The following is a 21,175-nucleotide window of genomic DNA, read 5'->3' on the forward strand; positions in this document are numbered from 1 at the left end:
TTTCTGTAATGGTACCATTTGACTCCTTCCTCCTTCTCATTTGTGTTTTTGCTCTACCAATGAGTTTTGGACTTACTTGTGTTTTCATGATGGTTGATAATGTCCTTTCACTTCCAGTTGTAAGACTGCTTTAAGTATATTTTTGTATGGCCAGTATAGTGGTGGTTAATTCCCTCCATTTTTATTTATCTGGGCAAGACTTCATTTTTCCTTTATTTTTGAAGGATAGCTTTGGTATGCATAGTGTTTTTGGCTACTTTTCTTTCTTTTGGCACTTGAATAAATCTTCTTCTTTTCTCCTGGCTTCTTAGATTTCTGCTGAGAAATCCACTGTTTATCTGATGGGGATACCCTTATATATGACATAACACTTTTCTCCTGATGTTTTTAGAATTCTCTCTTTATCATTGACTTTTGACAGTTTTAGCATATTGTGCCTTTAAGATGACCTTTTTGGGTTGACTCTATTTGAGACTATCTCTTACAAGACTTGGTAATTTTTCAAGTATTGTTTTGTTAAATATGTTTTATATGCCTTCGCCCATCTTTTCTCCATCTGGAACTCTCTAGATATGAATATTTAGTCACTTTATGGTATCCCATATGCCACTTAGTTTTTCTCTTTTTATATTCTTTTCAAGTTTTTTTTTTATTCTGACTGAGTTATATCAAAACACCTGTCTTCAAGTTCAGATATTTCTTCTGCTGTATTTTGTCTATTGTTGAATTTCTCAGTTATATTTTTTATCTCATTCATTGAATTCTTCAGTTCCAGGATTTTTATTTGGTTTGTTTTTATGATATTTCTTTGTTGACTTTTTCATGAGATCATGATTGTTGTTGGGGTTTTTTTTTTATTATTATTTCTTAGGATTTTTGATCTTGTATCTCACAGAGTTTCTTTAAAATAATCCTTTTGAACTCATTTTCAGGCATTTCGTAGGCTTTTTCTTTGGAATCTGTTGCTAGAGAATCATTGTGTTTTTGGAGGTGTCATGTTTCCTTGCTCTTTCATGTTTCCTGTATTCTTATGTTCATATCTGTGTATCTGAACTAACAGTCACTTCTTCCAATTTTATCAATTTGTTCCATGAGGAGAGACTTTTTTCTACAGTTGTATTGATAATGTTGGTTGGGTACAGCACTTTGGCTTTAGGCACTTTGGCTTGAGTCTGTTTGGGCACAGTAGTATAGTCTCCACATGATTTCTTTGACTTTAGTCAGTGATAGTGTTATCAGTGAGTTCATTAGTGGCTTAGGCTGTGAGTGTTAGTTGGAGGCTATGTTAAGATTTTGCTAAGGATATGGATGACAGATGGGTATTTCTCAGGCAGTAGTGGTGAATGCAGTAGGCTGCACATGTCAGTCCATGGGTCCCTGGGCAGCATATGCTGGCACCAGTAGTAGTGGGTTCAGGCAGCATTTCTGGCACCTTGTTTACATGCTGGCAGCGGCAGCCATAGGCTGAATAGGTCCTTAGGCACCTGGGGAAGTATACATAGCATCAACAGTGGCAATAGAAGCAGCAGACCAATCCTCAGGCCACCAAGGGACAAGCTCAGGCACCAGTGATAGCAGCAACAAGCTAGGCCAGCCAGTCCTCAGGCCCCTCAGGTGGCACATGTGGATGGTTATGAGCAGCAAATAGGCTCATTGTTCCCATCTTAAGTTCCCTCTGTTTGTATGCATAGATGTTGTTGGCAGGGCAAGTCGATCCCCAGGTCCCTGGACAGTATACTGGGGTAGTGGTAGCTGTGGCAGTGGACATGACATGGTGGGCCAGCCTCAGGCCCCTTCATAGTGTGTGCGGGCACCTGGTTGGCAGGCAGGATGGGTTGATCTTGGCTTCCCTGTGTGGTGCCATGCTTAGGTGCCTGTGGTGGTGGGAATGGCAAGCCTGTTGTCAGGCCTCCTGATGGTGTGTTCATGCGCCAGTGGCGGCATGTAGGGCTGGGCAATACTCGTGTCCCTTGGCAGTGCACTCAGGTGCTGGTGGCAGTGGTAATGGTCAGAGTGGACAGAGGGGAGTGGGTTTCCTCAGACCCCCTGATGGTGTACATGAGCTGCAGGCAGGGCAGGTTGATCCTCAGGTTCTTCTATGGCATGTTTGCATGGTAGTGGTGGATAGAGTGGGATGTAGTCTGGTGATGGCTGGGCTCTCAAAATGATGCCATGCTGTAGCCTCTTGGGTCTCATAGGCTTGGCTGGGACTCAGTACAATCTCCCTCTCTGGAACAGTACCTCTGTGTGGACTCCAGGCAGCTCCCTAAGCTAGTCTCAGGGCCTGTGAGGGCTCAGGGCCCGTCCTGTGGCTACGATTGCAGGAGTCCAAGGTGGGAACATAGAAAAACTAAGGAATGCTTACTTTTTCCCTGGGGGATTTTTCTCCTGGTTCCCAGCCAGTTCCAGATCCCAGCTGGACTAGCTGCTTATTTTCCCTGTCCTTTTATGCCTCAGGGGTACCCTGTCTCCCTGCTGAATTCTGGTGTTCTCTCTTAGATGCTCTGTCCAACCTGTGATTATCTGCTTGCTTCTTTAGTCCTTCTTTGTGGAGGAGGAGAGTGCTGGGCACCTCTATTCAGCCTTCTTGAAGCCCTCTTCTTCCAGGATATTATCTCTTTATTATATTTGTTTCAGATATTTTTCCAGGATAATTTTTTTAAATACTCAATTATAGATATTGTAAAATAGTAGAGGGACATTTTACACAGGATTTTATAAAATAACCACTGACATTTTATTATCATGTTCCCTTATACAAAATGTTCTCACCATTTATATTTCTAATAATTACAATATTAAGGACAATGGACCTCTTCAAATTGTCTAAGTGAGTATAACTTTTCTTCTTCTAAATTAAGATAACTTAAGAGATAAATAGACAAAATGTTCATATTCATGAGGGTGCCATTTTCCTGAAATGATGGAAGTCACTAGTTTGAGCAAACATGAGTATCAGATTAATTATAGCTATTAATTTGTTCCTGATTCTGTTTTGTATGTTTCTTATGCTTTGTAAGCTGAAATGTATTTTTCAACCTAACATTAAATTTTAATTATGTGGTTGCTTTTTTGTAGGCTGTCAGATACAACTGCATTAGAATAGATAAACAACCAGTATACAATGTAGAGGTAAGGGGTTTGGGGTAGGGTGGTAATCAGAGCAAAAAAGAAGCTTTGTATTTTGTTATTATTAATTATTTTTATTTGAAGGGATGTGTTATCTATACAAGAAAGCTTTCTATAAAATTTGAAATATAGTTTCTGTAATCAATCAAAAGGAAAAAGAAATGTTGTGTCAAAAGTGAAAAAAAAAAAATTCCATACAGTAGTAAAAACTGATCACAATAATTAAAAGCGTACTTTGTGCTTATGCAGGGAAAATATGTATCCCTATTCTCACATTTCAGAACTTTCTGCCGTACTACTTTTAGATGAGAATTTTTTGCTATAATATTTATAAAAGTATATTACTTCTTTTATATTACTCTCTTAAAATTGATTTTTTTATCCCATGTGGTCTTTCAGAGTAGTTTTGATTCTCAGCTTATTCACAGTAGTTACTTTTATTGTTAAAAAATATTTTGACCAAATGGATTTTATATAAATCTCAGTTATATAAATATGCATTCTCAAATGATTTTGTAATTCTCTAACAATTGCTACTTTTTCCAAATATTGATTGTGTTTGGTGATATCTTAATATATTTAGGAGATCATAATAGACATAGTTTGTCTTCAAGTTTAAGATAAAACCAACAAATAATTTTGCACCTAAAGAAAGTTGTAGCTCTCTGACTGAAGTCTCCTCTTTATCAACCAAACTGCAAATTTCTACTCAAAGTTTTCTTTTAGAGGTAGTATTTCCCCTTACTATTTAAAGGAATAAAAAATCATAAATATAACAATAATTTATATTTTTACAGTGACTTATTTAAAAAAAACACATTCATATACATCATCCTTTTTGAACTATATAACAGCCCTGTGAAATAGTGAGGGCAGGAGTTATCTTCATTTTATAGATGAGGAAATTATAACTCCTTAGTAATTCAAGATTTGATACCAGAATTTCACCTTTCTTTTCTTTGAGTCATAGAATCTTTTCTTTCTTAGGTTAAAAATGCTGAATTTCCCAGAGGTGTATTAAATTTAATTGAAAGCCTCATAGAAGGACAGTTTTTTAAAGAAGCAATTGAGGAACTTTCCTCTTTGCAAGCACAATATATCCCTCCTGTATGCCTTCTTCATGCTCTTCTAGAGAATGTTCTACAGGTAAGAGCAGTCTTAAGGATTTATAATCTTTTTTCAAAGAATGTTAAAATGTGAACATTTTCTCATTTTTCTTTTACATATTTACAGTTTCTCTTTTCAGTGTTTATTTTTTTCATTTTACCAGGAAATACAGTACCTGTTTGTTACTACTTTTCTATTTTTTAACTATATGCTAGGTACTACTCTGAATATTTTAGCTTATTATTTTCTCAAGATTTCTAAGATAATTTTGTCTTAGGAAAAAGGAATTTTTTTCATGGTAGTAAAATATCTAATATGAAAATCAGATTACAATGATCTTAGCATGCCATTTCAGAAATTGATTCTTTAGTACATTGATAATAAACATTTTAATTTGTAGTATACATAGAGTATGAACCTGCTCTTTAAACTGTGAAAACCAGTAGGAATAGCTATTCAAAGGTAACTTTCTAATCATGTTCTTCATCAAGGTCCTAATTTGAAAACATAATAGGTATAAGCCATGTCAGACTAATTTTGCATAAGAATTTCCTTTCAGGTGACATCCGGGAACCCTTAATCTCACTATAATCATGAAAAGGATAATGGGTTTTTTATATAAACTAGTGCTAATAGCTCAGACTACCTAATGTGTAGATACAGTTGTTCCTCAGTAGCATGAGATATGGGTTCCAGGACCCCCACGGTTACCGAAATCCACCCATAACTTGAATCCCACAGTCAGACCTTCAGAACCTACATCTGTAAGACAAGTCGGCCCTCCGCATCCACAAGTTTTGTGTCCCACAAATATCATATTTTCTTTCCATGTTTGATTGCAGATGCTGAACCTGTGGATACAAAGGGACAACTGCATTTATTGGGGGGAAAAAATCCACCTATAAGTGGACTCATGCAGTTCAAACCATGTTTTTCAAAGGTCAACTGTACATATTTAGAATGTTCCTCTCTCTCAGTTGCTGTATTTAGCTAGCTAGCTAATCCCCGTCTGATCTGCTTCATCCAAACATATATTTAGCAAGACAGGCCAGGGTTATTATTCTAGTTTTAAACTGAATTAATTGGCGAAACTGTACTTTTAGCTATAGTGTTTTATTTGTTTGTTTGTTTTTACATAATAGGATAACATAGATACGTTTTCTGGTCGATACTTTCATGTATTGTCAGCTCTTCTTCACCTGCATCCTCCTTGGAAGTCCCCAGCCATGTCACAATATTACTTAGAGTTGTTTCAGTGTCCAACTTGTATGAAAGGAGCATGGTCTTTAGTAGAAGTGCTTATCAGGTAAGGAATTTCACATGTGAAGATGCTACATTTCATCTAGTAGTTGTTATGGTATGTATTTCTTTAGAAACTGATGAAAAAAAGATTTTTTTTTCTAAAAAATTTTTAGAAAAGTGTATGGGTATTATGTTTATTGCAAAACTCTTATAAAAAGGGCAAATCTATATTGGTCATGTTTGTTAATCTGTTCATTAAAAAAATAAAAGTTCAGTGAATGCATGAAATGGATTCACTAGAAAGCTAAATTATTTTTTATTAACAAAATTACAAGTTTACACATTGTTTTTTAAATGAAGAAAATTAATTTACTGAATATGCTTATCAGTTTTGGTCATCAAAAGTATAAACATCTGTGACTATGGTATTTATTTTAGGGCATCAGTTATATTTTTTCAGCTAGAAAATTCGATTTTTGAAACAGAACTTAATGTTTCCCAAATATATCATCTCTTTCATGCCTTTGCCCATGCTGTCATCTGCCTAGGCCTTCCTTTGTCTTTTGTATGTTACTGTCTCTAGAAATCCTTTCTTTTTCTTTCTCCCTAACAGAACTTAGGATTTTCTCCTTCCTATCTTGATATGTCTCTATATCTGATAGCCCTTATTTGTCTGCAGAGGTCTTTCTTATCGTCCAAGTGATGATAAAATAATCAGTTTTAGGAGATCTATAGTAGTGAGAGAGAAAGGACACTTGAGTTGCCAGGCAAAGGGTAGACTTTAGGTTAGCTCTTTGAGATCTTTTTTTTTTTTTTTTTTTTTTTGAGCAGTATTCCATTGTAGCTCTTTGAGATCTTAAGGATTCATGTACCATCTTGGTTGTGATATATTTGATGTAAGCTAATCACATAGCTAGCATGCATTTATTCATTCTTTCAATAAATGTTTGAGTACTTACTAGGAGCCAGGCACAATGCTACATTTCAAATATAAAGAGGTAAATGAAATAACAGTTCCTGCTCTTTGAAGGTGACTGATGTGTAAACATAATTCCAGCACAGCAAAACTAGCCAACATAGGTATAGGATATGAGGAAATATGGTTTATGTGGCTGGAATCCTTCTTAATTACCAAATCTGTTTCTTCCTTCACTGTCACTGTATTTAAGAGTTTTCATTGCTTCTTACATTTACTATTGGAATAGCTGTTTTATTGATCTTAATTCTACTTTTTTCCCTTTAATTTATCTTCTAAAATACCCCAGTATGCTCTTTCCAAAGTGATCTTGTCATTTCCCAGATTAAAGTCCTTCATTGACTCACACATCACCTATAGAAGACAGTTCAAATTCCTTAGCAAAACATGTAAGACTCTTCATAATTTAACCCCTATATATGTCTCTGTTCTCATCTATATCTCTTTCCCCCATGTGCCCAATGACTATTTTTTTATTTCCTATCCCTTTGTTCTTAGGTTCTCTCTCTCTCTCTCTCTCTCCCTCTCCCTCTCCCTCTCCCTCTCTCCCCCTTCCTTCCTTCCTCCCTCCCTCTCTCCCTCCTTCCCTCTCTCTTCTTCCCCCTCCCTCCCAGGAGACCCCTCCCATTCCTGCCACCTGACAAGTATCTGTCACACTGCCCAACTCGTAATTATCCTTTAAAATGCAACTCAGATACCACTTTCTAACTCTTGCTCTTTCCTTTGAGTTAGGTTTATCACTCATATTAGTCTGTGACATCCTTAAGGATAGGTGCTCAGTCTTAAACATCTCTATTCTCAGTGTCCAATATAATGCCTGGAACATAATAATTATTTAACAAATGTTTGGATGAATTAATTGATATGACAGGAGATAGAATTTAGGCAGCTTAAATGTAGACTTTTTAATAAACAGAAATACCCAGGTTTCTTTTTAAAATAATTGGATTCATTGGGGGTTTGGGAGATAGGATGCCTAGGGAAGTGGTGTAGGCATATAAATTAGCTGGGTGATGTTAGTCTCTCTACTTTTGTATATATTTAAATTACTCCATAATACCTGTTTTTTTTAAAAAAGAAAGGAAAAAGAAACCTTGCCTATGTCAGTTTTCAGACAGACTACATAACTATATGAGGATGAGGGAGGGTACATTATTTATATAATTGAGAAGAAAGTTGGGAGATTGTAATAAATATTGTTACCTAGACTCTCTGTAAGTCTTAGAGTTCTGAGTAGTCTTACATTTTATTTAAAAATATACTATAGAACTGTGCTGTCTGACCCAGTAGCCACTAGCCACATGTAATAATTTTTATTTAGTGATGCAATCATAGCTCACAGCAACCTCAAACTCCTGGGCCCAAGCGATCCTCCTGCCTCAGCTTCCCAAGTAGCTAAGAAGACTATAGGTGTGTGCCACCGTGGGCAGCTAAGGGTTTTTCTTTTTATTTTTTGTAGAGACAGGGTCTTGCTTTGTGCCTAGGTTGGTCTCATACTCCTGAACTAAAGTGCCTTCCAAAGTGCTGGGATTACAGGCATGAGCCACTGCTCCTAGCCTATTTATATTTAATTTTATTAAGATTAAGTAATTAAAAGTTGAGGTCCTCAGGTGCACAAGCCACATTTCAGATATCCAGTAAAACATATCCATCATCATAGAAAATTCTATTGGAATGACTACTATGGAAGATAGAAACAAAATACTGAATGTTTAAGTAGCCCTAAATAACCTTCACTTGCTAAATAATAAAAAAGAAAATAATCTTGGGTAAGAAAGAGAGGGATTGTGGCAAGTATTGTTTGAGAGCTTAGCTGGTCATTTGGATCCAAAGTACTTAATGAAATTCATAATTTGTTCTTATCGGTGAAATAGAGTACAAAGGAAAAGTACTCAATAGTTGTTAAATACTGTGACAAATAGAGAAATTAGATCTAAATTATTAAGAATTGAATAGTTATGAGTTAATTCACATTGTTTAATTTTTAAGGGAAGAAAATATATTATTAACAAAATTTTGTTGAACTTGCTTTATATTTTGTTGAAAAAATTTTGTAAATTCCGACAATATTCTAAAAAAATACATTGAGGCTGGGCACGGTGGCTCACGCCTGTAATCCTAGCACCCTAGGAGGACAAGGCGGTGGATTGCTCGAGGTCAGGAGTTCTAAACCAGCCTGAGCAAGAGCGAGATCCCATCTCTACTATAAATAGAAAGAAATTAATTGGCCAACTAATATATATGTATATATACACACACACACATACATATAAAATTAGCCGGGCATGGTGGTGCATGCCTATAGTCCCAGCTACTTGGGAGGCTGAGGCAGCAGGATTGCTTGAACCCAGGAGTTTGAGGTTGCTGTGGGCTAGGCTGACTCCATGGCACTCACTCTAGCCTGGGCAACAAAGTGAGACTCTGTCTCAAAAAAAATAAAAAACTACGTTGTTCACAAATCACTCAGTGAATTCCTTGTATGTTAAAGATTGTTGGGGTTATGTTTTTCAGGTCTTGCCTTTTCAATGAAAGTTTTTGTCATCAAATTTCAGAAAATATTGGCTCTAAGGTGCTCCACCTGACACTGCTCAAGTTTTTCTTTAATTTAATTGAAAGTGAAGTACGGCATCTGAGTCAAAAGTAAGTTTTAGTCACAAAAAAACACATTTTTCTATAAGTCTATTGTTTTATGTACCATTTCTATAATCATTTATATACATATTTCTAAAAAGTCACCTTGTTTTTATTCTAAAGTAGGTTTTTTAAAAAATATATAGCCAGATACGTTTTTCAGTGGCGGTGCCCTTTTTTTTGTTTTCCCGAGTTCACATTTTTATTTTTTGTTCTACATTTAGATAGGTTAGAGTGTTTTCATTTTTTCAAATTTAGATTTTTTTAATTGTTTAGTAATTGAATGCTTGAGTAAAAAGCTACACTAGTTTTAAACACTGAATCTATAATGTGATAAATTTTTTTCATGCTTTAAAACTTACAGATAGATTACCGTGTGTACATTGTCAGTAATTTTATTGAACTGAGGCCATTTTTAACATTGTGTCCTTTATTATAATTATGTGATAATCTTTATGTATTATGACCTTTCTATATGCAAAAATTGCTGGCATTTTTTTTTTGACAAAAGGCATGCCTAATAACTGTCATGATCAAAATGACATAAAGTATACTTTTTGTTCATGTTTTTATTAGGTTGTATGACTGGTCAGATTCTAAGAGTCTAAAAATAACAGGAAAAGCAATTCTTCTTGAAATCTTTTGGTCAGGAAGTGAAACCGCTGGACTTTTGACCAAACCAGTAAATATGCTTTTGGAATGGACTATATATTCTCACAAGGAAAAATGCAAGTCAAATGATGTAAGTAGGATTAATTTATAGATGAGTAATGGTCTATGGAAAAAGTGCTTTGAATTTTATACCTTTTCTTCCCTTCGTTCTTTGAATTACTTGAAAAAAATTAAAATGTACCCAAATATGTCATTGTTTTCTGAATTTAGTTTTAAGGTAAAAGGTCCTTTGAAGACTAGTTCCTTCACCATCTCACATTTGTATATAATAGCTAGGGACAGTTATATATGATTATTACTGCTAATAACTCTCTAGTTACTTAACCATTCTACATTTTTTACTTTTGTACATTTTGATTTATAAGGAACTTATGATTTTAAAAAATTGAATCAATCCTTATATTTGTAAGGGGTACTACTAATAAAAAATTTTGCTTGATTTGAAAACTGCCTCTACCTTTCTGGGTGTTAAGAATTACTATCTGACTTAAAAACAGTCCACTTTGCTTGGTAACCTCCACTTATTGCTTCAACTTCTTCATTATTTATTCTCTAAACTTTAACATTCTGTCTTCCACTGGAACTGCTATACAGAAAATTAACCTTTGAGGGTTCCTTCTGGCCTTCTACTTACCAAATACTCTCAAATTGGCCTTTTCTATGCCCTCATCTTCACTGAATCTGCTAAGACAATTTCATATGCTCAGTTATCACTAGATCTTGACAAACTTTCTTTTATGATGATCCTTTTCTAAATGTTGCTGCTCTACCTCCTAGCCTGACCATGTTTTCTGTATATTTCCCTCAAATCTAGGCTCTTAAGTTTCTGTTCTTGCCTGCTATCCTGTACAATGCTATCTTTCTCAGTAAGCTCAATTAATGCTATGATTTCAATCACTCTCACTATAAGCTTGACTCCACCCCCAACCTCTGTAGAGCTGTTACCCATATTTCCAGCTACCCATTGGATACGTTTAATTGAATACTGGCTGCTCCGATTCTAAAACTGAACTCATCATGTCACCTTCACATCTCCAAACAAGCTCCTCCTCCTAACTTTCCACTTTGTGTTTGTAACTCCTGGGTTTGAAGCCTGGGAATCACCTTGTATCTTTCTCTCTCCGCAATCACTACACAAAATCAATTACGAAATTATTTTGATTCTTCCCATGAAATGGCTCTTACTGATATCCTTTCCCTCTGGTGCCCAGGACCACTACCAACATTTACTCACTCCCAAACTTCTGAACCTGACTCTTAACAAACTCCCCAACTCTAGTGTCTCTCCACACTGACCTACAGGTGCATTTGCAAATACATGCCCACACACATATGCACTCACATCACAGCCTTACTAGCTCAGGGCTTCCATGTTGTTATTTCAATACTAGAAGGTCTCTCTAGGGGATACCAAACAACATACAAATTTTCATTTGACTTTTTTATCAAGATCCCCCTACACCCACACACAATGTGGACCTGATATTTCTACACTTTTATTGCCAACAGTCTCACAAAATGATCCATCCAAAGTTCCCTCAGAAACAAAGTTCTCTCTGAAACTACCTAGACCTTGTTTATATTAGGTTGAACTATTTGAAACTAACAATATTCAACCAGTTTTAATAAACAAAATGCTAATTTTACATGGTTTAGCCTACTACGCTACCTGATTATTTGATGTTGTAGAGATCTGCCTTCTAGGTTCTAACTATACTATTGACTCATCATATGATCTTGTATAAATAACTTAATTCCTATAATTCTTCATTTCCTCATCTGAAAAATATGGTTTCATTGGGTTTGCCATACCTATATCATAGGATTTTTGGATAAGCAGAAAATAGGTCTAAGAACATAAAGTGTAAGAGCATCATGTATGTTAGCATATAAGCACCTTATTGGGGAATCCCTTGTTCCAGGAATTATTCTTCATTTCCCCCATGTATATTCAAATAACTGTTAAATGACTGAAAGACTAGCTGAATTAACACATTAAAGAATTTGCACCCAAAAAAAAAAAAGAATTACTATCTGAAATATTTCTTTATAAGTAGATTTTGCCTGTCATTAGAAATGTTAACATGATGGTTTTAGTGTATTAACTATCTGAAGGGTAATTGAGAAAATTAAATACAGTAAAACATGTAAAGTGCATAGCAACATACTGTGGCACATTTTGGGTCCATAATAAACATTAGTCACTTTTCCTTTCTCCTTTTCAAAATGATCTGGGCTTTTGTTGTCTGTTTTTCTTGTGTTCTATGATTAATATCTGCTCTTCTCTTTTAAATTCTTTTATTAATACTTCTGCCTTCTGAATGTTTGGATCTTTTTTCCTAATACGTGCACTAAATATTAATTACCTGTGAAGTACAATTTGAGATTCATTCCACAGGTTTGATACTTCAGGGTTCTTTTACTATTATTTTCAAAGTGCTTTTTACTGTCAATTTTGATATTCCCTTTGATCCAAAAGATACTTAAAAGAGTGTTTTAAAATTTCTAAACAGGTGAGTTTTTTTTTATTATTAATAGATTTTATTTGTTTGGCTATGCTTTTTGTTGTTGTTGTTAATTTCTAGTAAGGAATTACAGTTAAGGAATATACCCTGTATAATTTCTACTTTCTGAAATTTATCAAACTTTTCTTTTTGGCCCCTTGTAAGATTAAGGGCCAGAATGTGTTTATATTGTTACAGTGTTGTAACAATACAGAAAATTGTTTACAGTGTTCTGTATTACCTAATAGATCAAACTTTAAAATTGTTTTAATTAACTCTTCAGACTCTGTGGATTTGGTCATGTGACAGTTTCTACTCTGTATATGTTAATGTTCTTTTATTATTTATAACCTACATCTCATAACTTCTAGTTATGATGCCATAACTGCTAGTTAGGTAATATTTTCTTCAGGGGCAGTAAACATAGTAGCTTGGGGTAGCTCTGGCATCAAACTGCCATAAAGTTCTATCCTAAGAAAAATTCTATGTAATTTCTCTTCAAATATTTTCTCAGATTCATTTTCTCTCCTCTACTTTTTAAATTCCATTTAAACTTCGTTATATCTCTTCTTCATATTCTTTGTGTTTTTTACCTTCTCATCTTTCTCTCTCTCTATGTATATATTTTTTTCTATACTTACAGCATTCTGGATAGAGTCTTTTCATCAAATTTTTCGTTCACCAGTTCACTTTCAGCTATGTTCAATATATTTCAGCTATGTCCAATATAACATGACCATTGCATTTTAAATTTTTACATTTTTTCCAGTTCTAGACTTTTTTACTTCCAAACTGCTATGACATTTTTTTATGGTTTCTAGTACCCTACAGAACTTTCAGGATTTTCTTTTGCCCTTGAATGTGGCAATAACATTTATTTTATAAGTCTATGTCTGTTATTCCGTATCTGAAGTATTTGTGTATCTGTTTCTATTATTGTTTCTGCTATTTTCCTTCTCTTGTGTTTTTTCTTTTCTCTTGCATCTTTTCTCTCGCATGTTTTCTTTTCTCTCGCAAGCTAGTTATCATTCACCATGTGCTATAAATTATATTTGAAAAATTATGTGCAGAAACAATATATATCAAAGACCAGAATATCTTCCTCCAGAGAGAACTTCTATTTAACTTCTGCCAAGTGCCTGGGTGCACTACCAGTCAAGGACTACCCTAATCTAGTGTCTACATTTAAGGGACCCTAGGTAGTCCAAATGAAGTAAAGGATTTGTAGATTTGCTTCTGATTTACTCTGACTCTGGATCTCAGCCTATTAGGGAATAGGCCTTGCTTAGGCCATGACTTTTTTTTTTTAACCTCTTTTCCCCTAAGCTCTGAAAACAGTTCCATATCTCAGCTCTTTCTCTAACATCAGCAAAAGTAATCAGGACAAAATCAGCCAGCTTTGAGTGCTTCACTTGGCTTTTACCGTTACCTACATCTTGGCCTAGCAAGTCCTTGTAACTTACTCTCGCATTTTCAGAAGATGTTTTGCATGTCATCCAGCATTTTTAGTTGTGGTTTTCTTCTGTAAGAGAAATTACTAGCTTCCATTACCAGAAACAGAAGTTCTTGCTGGGTTTAAAAAGCAGGTGTCTGAGAGATGCTTCCAAAAAGAAAATTCTCTTGAGGACACTAATATTTTTTCTAAATCGGCATTAGAAAGGAAAGATTGCTCCTGAGTATAGCTAGACTATTTTGTGATCAAGTAATTTTATTATGTGACAGTAACCAGTTGACTAGGTACTGTCTCATACATATATGTGATTTTAAAAGTATGATTTTACAAATGTATAGAAATTGAAAATATTCAACTGATACAGAATTACTATCTATACCTCATTGCCAATTGAATATATAGTACTTGTAAGCTAAAGCTGATAGTATCTGTATAAATTATCATCTGCATTTTTATTTACTTTTTATGCATTAGAATCATTAAGGATAGAAAATATTATAAAACATTTCTTTTTTCATTTGATTACATAAGTGAAATTGCTCATTTATAACTGAAAACAATAATAAAACTAATGTTTTCACAATTTTACCAAGTCTTCAAAGAATTACCGTAGATAAGAAATTACTCAAGAAGCACTGATGTAAATAGTAACAGATTTATACATATTTAACTTGAAGATTTTTGTTCAAACTTATAAATAAAAGCAACATATTTGTGAAGCAATCTGCAGTAAATTGTAGCATCAGTTGTAAAATGAGAGCTGGTTTTGAATTTTGCAGATTAATATTTTATTTAACATTTGAATTGCTTAAATTCATATAAAACTGCCTTTTTTATTGTATTACCTTTCTGTTAGAATTCATTCTTGTACTTAATTAAATCTTTTTGGCAGTTTCCAGTTTCAAGAATTCCATGCATGTTCACAGACATCATTTTCTGTACTGTAAAGCATTTGTTTCTTGATTTGCTGAGTTGAAGCATTCAATTTAAGTCATTAGCTAAACAGAAGTCCTCAGTTTATGCTAATATTGTTTTGTCACAGTGTCAATCAGCAAGTATTGCAGAGTGACACAATGGCAATGAATTTCATTGTCATTAATCTGAGAAAGCTTTGGGCTTTCCTTGGCAAAGAGCAGAGGTGGGCTATGTCAGGGTTATGTAGGAGGTACAAATTTTACTAGTCCCACTTTTCTTTGAGATGTCCTTAAGTGCTATTTAAAGATTATCTTACAATATAGGTAGAAATGGAAGCTAGTTCATATTTAAAGATGAGAAAATTGAGGCTAAAGAGTTTAAATAACTTATTCAAGGTGTTACAGCTTGTTAGGGCAAAGCCTTGACTAGAGGCCAAGTCTCCACTGTGACACACTTTCTCATTTTTCAAATGCCAGTGTTTAAAACAGGAAAAGGCACAGTATGTGCATTATGTTTGCATCTTTCCAACAGAGTATTTAGTCACATATTACAGTGGAATATTGTGAAAATCTCTAACCTGGGAGTCAGAAGGCCTAAGATGCTAGTTTGTTCTACGTTACAGATTAGTCAATGTTTGGAAGATCACCAAGTTTATAAACTGCAGGTTACCTGTACAGGCAGATAATAGAGAACTGTACTGACAGAATGTCTTATAATAGAGTTTAACATATTAGAAAGAAATTCTAAGGTAAATATGTTATATATGCAAATCGTGTCTATCTTTTATTTCTTTATTAATTCCTAAGTTATTCATTCTGTTTTTCCAGCTTTAACAATTATTTCAGTATTTCAAGAAAGCTGTTTTCTTTGATAGTTTATTTGCCATTTTCTTTTTTTGTTTGGTTTTTTTTAAGAGATGGGCATCTCACTATGTTGCCCAGGCTGGAGTGCAGTGGCTATTCACAGGCACTATGATAGTGTACTGTAGCCTTGAACTCTTGGCCTGAACCAATCCTTCCACCTCAGCCTCCCAAGTACCTTGGACTACAAGCATGTCCCACCTTGCCCAGCTGTTTGTCATTTTCTTACTAGTTCATTTATGAAGCATATATATATATCCATTCTATTGGAAATAATAGCAATGTTTATATGCTGTTAAAGTGGTAGTGAGTATAATCCATAGCACAGTGTCTTGGCCCTATGGCTATAGCAAGTGTGATAGTTAGGAATATAGTATAAAAAGAATCCAAGAACCTGATTTGAAAATGTTTTTTATATAAACACTATTATGGTTATATAGTATTAATAGTATGCATAAGAATAATAAGAATAACTTTGGTAGGATCTTTCTTTTTTGAGACAGAGTCTCACTCTGTTGCCCAGGCTAGAGTGCCATGGCATCATGCCTAACTCACAGCAACCTCAAACTCCTGGGCTCAAGCGATCCTCCTGCCTCAGCCTCCCGAGTAGCTGGGACTACAGGCATGTGCCACCATGCCCGGCTAATTTTTTCTATATATTTTTAGTTGACCAATTAATTTCTTTCTATTTATAGTAGAGACGGGGTCTCACTCTTGCTCAGGCTGGTTTCAAACTCCTGACCTTGAGCAATCCGCCTGCCTCGGCCTCCCATACTGTTAGGATTATAGGCATGAGCCACCACGCCTGGCCTGGTAAAATCTTTCTTATCATGGTAAAGAAGCTGCAGTCATTCCGTGAAATCATGCAAGACTCCCTACCCCTCTCTAAATGCTTAATAGCATTAAAATCAAGGTAAATTTAATATTAAACAATATTAATAATTCAATTGTGGTTTCAGGTATATGTATACTTTTTTTTTTTTTTTTTTTTTGAGACAGTGTCTCTGTCACCCAGGCTGGAGTGCAGTGACCTCATCTTAGCTCACTGGAACCTCAGAACTCCTGGGCTCAAACAGTCCTGTTGCCTCAGCCTCCTGAGTAGCTGGGACTACAGGCACCATCACAACTGGCTAATTTTTCTGTTTCTTGTAGAGACAGCGTCTCACTTTTGCTCAGGCTGGTCTTGAACTTCTGGCCTAAAGTAATCCTCCCCCTTGACCCCTAAAGTGCTAGGATTACAGGCATGAGCCACTGTGCCCAGCTATGTATGTGTATTTGTATAAGAAAAAAGGGAAAATTGGGCCGGGCGTGGTGGCTCATACCTGTAATCCTAGCGGATTGCTCAAGGTCAGGAGTTCGAAACCAGCCTGAGCGAGACCCCGTCTCTACCAAAAATAGAAAGGTATTAATTGACCAACTAAAAATATATATAGAAAAAATTAGCCGGGCCTGGTGGCACATGTCTGTAGTCCCAGCTATTCAGGAGGCTGAGGCAGTAGGATCGCTTGAGCCCAGGAGATGAGGTTGCTGTGAGCTAGGCTGACGCCACGGCACTCACTCTAGCCTAAGCAACAAAGTGAGACTGTGTCTCAAAAAAAAAAAAAGGGAAAATCCTAGCTGGTTGATTTGGTATTTTTAATTGATAGAGTGCTGGGTTGTGGTTTTATAAGAGGCTTCACTCTGCGGGCGAACATCCTTCTTCCTACCCAGGGTTTTAGAACCTGGAAAGTCTCAAGCAATACTGATATACTATACCCTTGAGATCGGGAATGCTTTTAGAAAAAAATTACCAATCTCTTGCCTACTGTCTGAGTACTGTCATTGCTGATATTTAGGTCTACATTATGTTGGAAGGAACATTTTGTGGCGTCCATAAAGACATAATCAATTGGCTGGTTTTAATATGTTTTCACTATTCTGTTTTATATTCTCTTGATAAGTTGAACAGTGAGAAGTAAAGATTAACTAAAAGTGAAGATTTACTAAAATTGTTATTCATTGTGTGTCTTGAGTCTTTTTCTGGAAAATGCCATTTAGAGAAATGTAAAGAATACCGTATATAAACAACATGGGTAGAAAGTCTTCTTTTATAGTCATATATTTTTTAAAATCCACAGAAACCAGGTATTTCTTCATTTTAATGGAATTATTGCTTGACTAAAGCACTTGACAGCATTAGATAAAATTATTTTAAAAATTTGTTCTAAACTATTGGGAGTGTGTCTGTGTGTGTGTGTGGAGGGTGAATGGAGAAGAAGAAGGTATTAGTTTGCTAGGATTCTTAAGAATACCTTTTATCGTTAGCAAACATTGTGTTTTTAAATAGCTAAGTTTTACCTCTCAAATACTCAAACACTGATAGAAATCCTATACTTTAGTAATTTTTTCCATGTTACTGTTAGGTCTTCAAACATGAACTGGCTTACTTATTGACTGGAATTCTTGGAGTGGCAATAGATTATTGGATCTTCCTTGGACTTAAGATGGGTAGAAATGTGATGCGACACATGTCTGATGACTTAGGAAGTTATATTTCTCTTTCGTGTGATGGTAAGTGTGTCTGTTTTGTTTTTCCTAGACCAATCCTGGAAAGTAGTTTTGAATTTCTTTTAAGCAGTCTGTAATTTTTAACATATGTTCATATGAAGTTGTTCTTAAATTAGTTATGAATATATACACAGATACAGAGACAATATAAAGAAGAAGATAAATGTTACCCATAATACTCCTACACAGATAACCACTGTTAACTTTTTAGTGTCTTTCTGGTATTTCTAAGCATTTTTATATAGTTGAGCTCATACTGTATGTGTAATTTTGTGTTCTCATTTTCTTCTCAACATTCTAAGAGTCTTCCTCCTACATACATTATTTATTATTCTAATGTATTTTTTGCTGATTTCATAAAAATTAAATTTTAGATAGTACAGAAAATACTATCTGGAATTGAGTTATTATATATTTCTATATAATATTATGTTTTCCATAATCCTACAGTTAAGAATTATAATTAGATCATCTTTTACAAGTAAATATTTAACTAGACAAATTTAAAATCAGTTTATTCCCTTTTCATTGGAGAGATAGGTTCACTTTTTTATGTACAGTTTTAGAATCTTACATGTTAAGAGCTGTTTTCAGTACCTTTAACACTTCTAATCATTCAAGCTGAATAGAAAGCATTATCAATCTCTGGTCTTATGTATGCAATGTGAACAATTCCCAGGTCTTTTCCTGCATGAACACTTAATATCATTAAAAAATGAAATTCACTGAATCAGAATACTTACTTTATGAAGCCACTTGTATTAATTTGGATTATATCCCAGGTTAAAACATTTTCCTATGTACCTGTTGCTGTGTAACTTATTATAACATAAAAAGCTGTTACTATTTTTTTCCACTAAATCTGGTGCTCTAACAAGAAATGAGCATGGATGAAGCAAATAGAAGTAATTTTTTTTTTGAGACAGAATCTCACTCTCTTGCCCCGGCTAGAGTGCCGTGATGTCAACCTAGCTCACAGCAACTTCAAACTCCAGGGCTCAAGCGATCCTTCTGCCTCAGCCTCCTGAGTAGCTGGGACTACAGGCATGCGCCACCATGCCTGGCTGATTTTTTCTATATATTTTTAGTTGGCCAATTAATTTGTTTCTATTTTTAGTAGAGACGGTCTCCTCGCTCTTGCTCAGGCTGGTTTCGAACTCCTGACCTTGAGCGATGCGCCCACCTCAGCTTCCCAGAGTGCTAGGATTACAGGCATGAGCCACTGTGCCGGGCCTAGTATTCAGAAGTAATTTATATTCATAATTTTCCTCTCTCTTCCTCTTCCCCCATTATCTACTTTAATTTTAAATTTTCTCCTAAAATAAGTGGGGTAAAAAGTATTATTTAACCAATATGTTTGACCAAATATCTAAGTGCAAAAAAGAAAACAACTAGAAAATATAAAATAAAAAAGGAAAAAAGAAAAAGAAAACAATATGATGACAGAACTCATTTTTACAATGTTCACCTTGGAAAAATTCTATTCAACTCCTTTGGTTCTCCAGACTGAGAGAGGCTTCCATAAGACCTTATGTACATTCCCAAACTTTATAGGCTAGTTTAAGAAGAATCTGTCTGCCTTCCTTCCCTTTTCCTTTTATTTATTTCTGTAATCCTAAATTCCTGAAATGAACACATTTTTAAACCAAGGGAGCTTTTTGTGGTCTTCAAATATGAAAAATGATTTTTATATACTTAATTGTCAACATTTTACACTGCCAAATAAATATTCTGTTACATGTGTTTCAGTGTCTCCGGATTTTATATAAAGAAAAAGTTCTTGAATATGCTGTCAATCACTGTAATACTTTGAAGAGAGATTCCAGAATAGGAATTCAGGTTATAACTGGGTTCGGGATTTATTCAGTGATGCCCTCTGCAAAGAGAGGTCTCTTTTTATACTATCTAAGTTAGAAGATTTTTATCTAAAGCATTTTATCTTCTTTCTTTTTTTATTTTTCGTTGAGCTGAGAGGTGATTACTGTTCCTTTTGTGGACTAGCTGTCCTTTGTTGCATGACTTTTTAACATTTCTTAGCTCAAATTCAATCTTCCTTCAGAACCCTTTCTTATCATTTCTTTCCCACCATTCCTACTAGGTAGTTTGGTGTTTTTTATCCTTTTTGGAAACAGCAGAATTCTGGCATTATTTGCTAGAATAAGACCTGAACATTTTCCTAACAGAATTCCCTGTTTTCCTTCCATAATGAAATTTCTTTGAGTTTGAGGACCCAGTACAGGATTAGCAGTGGCTTTAGAGAATATAAATATAGTTGTCTTTCTAATACATAGCAATGGCCTTTAAGGAAATATAAGTCATCTTATAGTTTAGGGACAATTGCATAAAATAATGAATGTTGTATTAAAAGGGTTCTACGACACGTTATATATCAGCTTCAATGCTTTCTTTACTGAATTTCCCTTGCTTTAAAGTAAGGCATGGTTATCCTGTGTTATTCCTCATTTTCACATGACAAGTTTAAACCTTAGAAGTTTGAGTTTGTGGCTGACTGCAGCTAAAACTCAACCTCAGTGTTACTGTTATAATCCTATTGACAGACTGATTATTTTGCTGCCAAAGATCTATGTTTAATCACTAACATCTAAAACTTTAGATGAGATTTCAATTATATCACTGATGAAAAGCATGTTTAAGCCTTTCCTTACCCTTCTCAAAACATATACATACAGAGTTAGTTCCTTAGGCTTCAAATTATGTTGTAGTTAGGCAATTTAAACATGTTTAACATATATTTCTAAAAATTGTTCAAATATCTTTCTAATTTTTCTCTGTTAGTATAGCTTGATGTTTAACCTTTGTCAAGAGACAGAAATCAAATTAAACAGTCTATGCTTAAGAGAACAATAGCTTTTCTACAATATGCAAAATTAAAGTGTTTATTATGGAGTTTGTAGAATACCACACTTTTCCGTACAAGTGAACTAGATGTTGCAGTAATGTTCTTTTTGTCCATATTTTGATAAAGAAATTTGAAAATCATTGTTTGCCGCCTCTTTTATTTCAATTCTTTTTCTCTGTGGATATTTCCTCCTTTTTTTTTTTTTTTTTTTAAGTAAGTATTTCTTTGCATTATATTTCAACTCAGTCACAATCTTTTGCTTTCCTAAGTCATTAGTAA

The 21,175-nt window shown here is 34.7% G+C and overlaps 1 protein-coding gene across 1 annotated transcript in view; it reads left to right on the forward strand.

Annotated features, from left to right (window-relative positions):
- The window catches only part of SLF1 (SMC5/6 complex localization factor 1), a 79,915-nt gene that overhangs the window by 37,984 nt on the left and 20,756 nt on the right, over positions 1 to 21,175 (forward strand). The window contains exons 10-15 of the mRNA XM_012751820.2: positions 3,079 to 3,132; positions 4,117 to 4,275; positions 5,379 to 5,542; positions 8,966 to 9,094; positions 9,662 to 9,827; positions 17,892 to 18,039. Of these exons, the coding sequence (XP_012607274.2) occupies positions 3,079 to 3,132; positions 4,117 to 4,275; positions 5,379 to 5,542; positions 8,966 to 9,094; positions 9,662 to 9,827; positions 17,892 to 18,039 (820 nt within the window). The remainder of the gene's footprint in view (positions 1 to 3,078; positions 3,133 to 4,116; positions 4,276 to 5,378; positions 5,543 to 8,965; positions 9,095 to 9,661; positions 9,828 to 17,891; positions 18,040 to 21,175) is intronic.

This window comes from Microcebus murinus, chromosome 11 (genome assembly GCF_040939455.1).
Source record: "Microcebus murinus isolate Inina chromosome 11, M.murinus_Inina_mat1.0, whole genome shotgun sequence".
Taxonomy (NCBI): Eukaryota; Metazoa; Chordata; class Mammalia; order Primates; family Cheirogaleidae; genus Microcebus; species Microcebus murinus.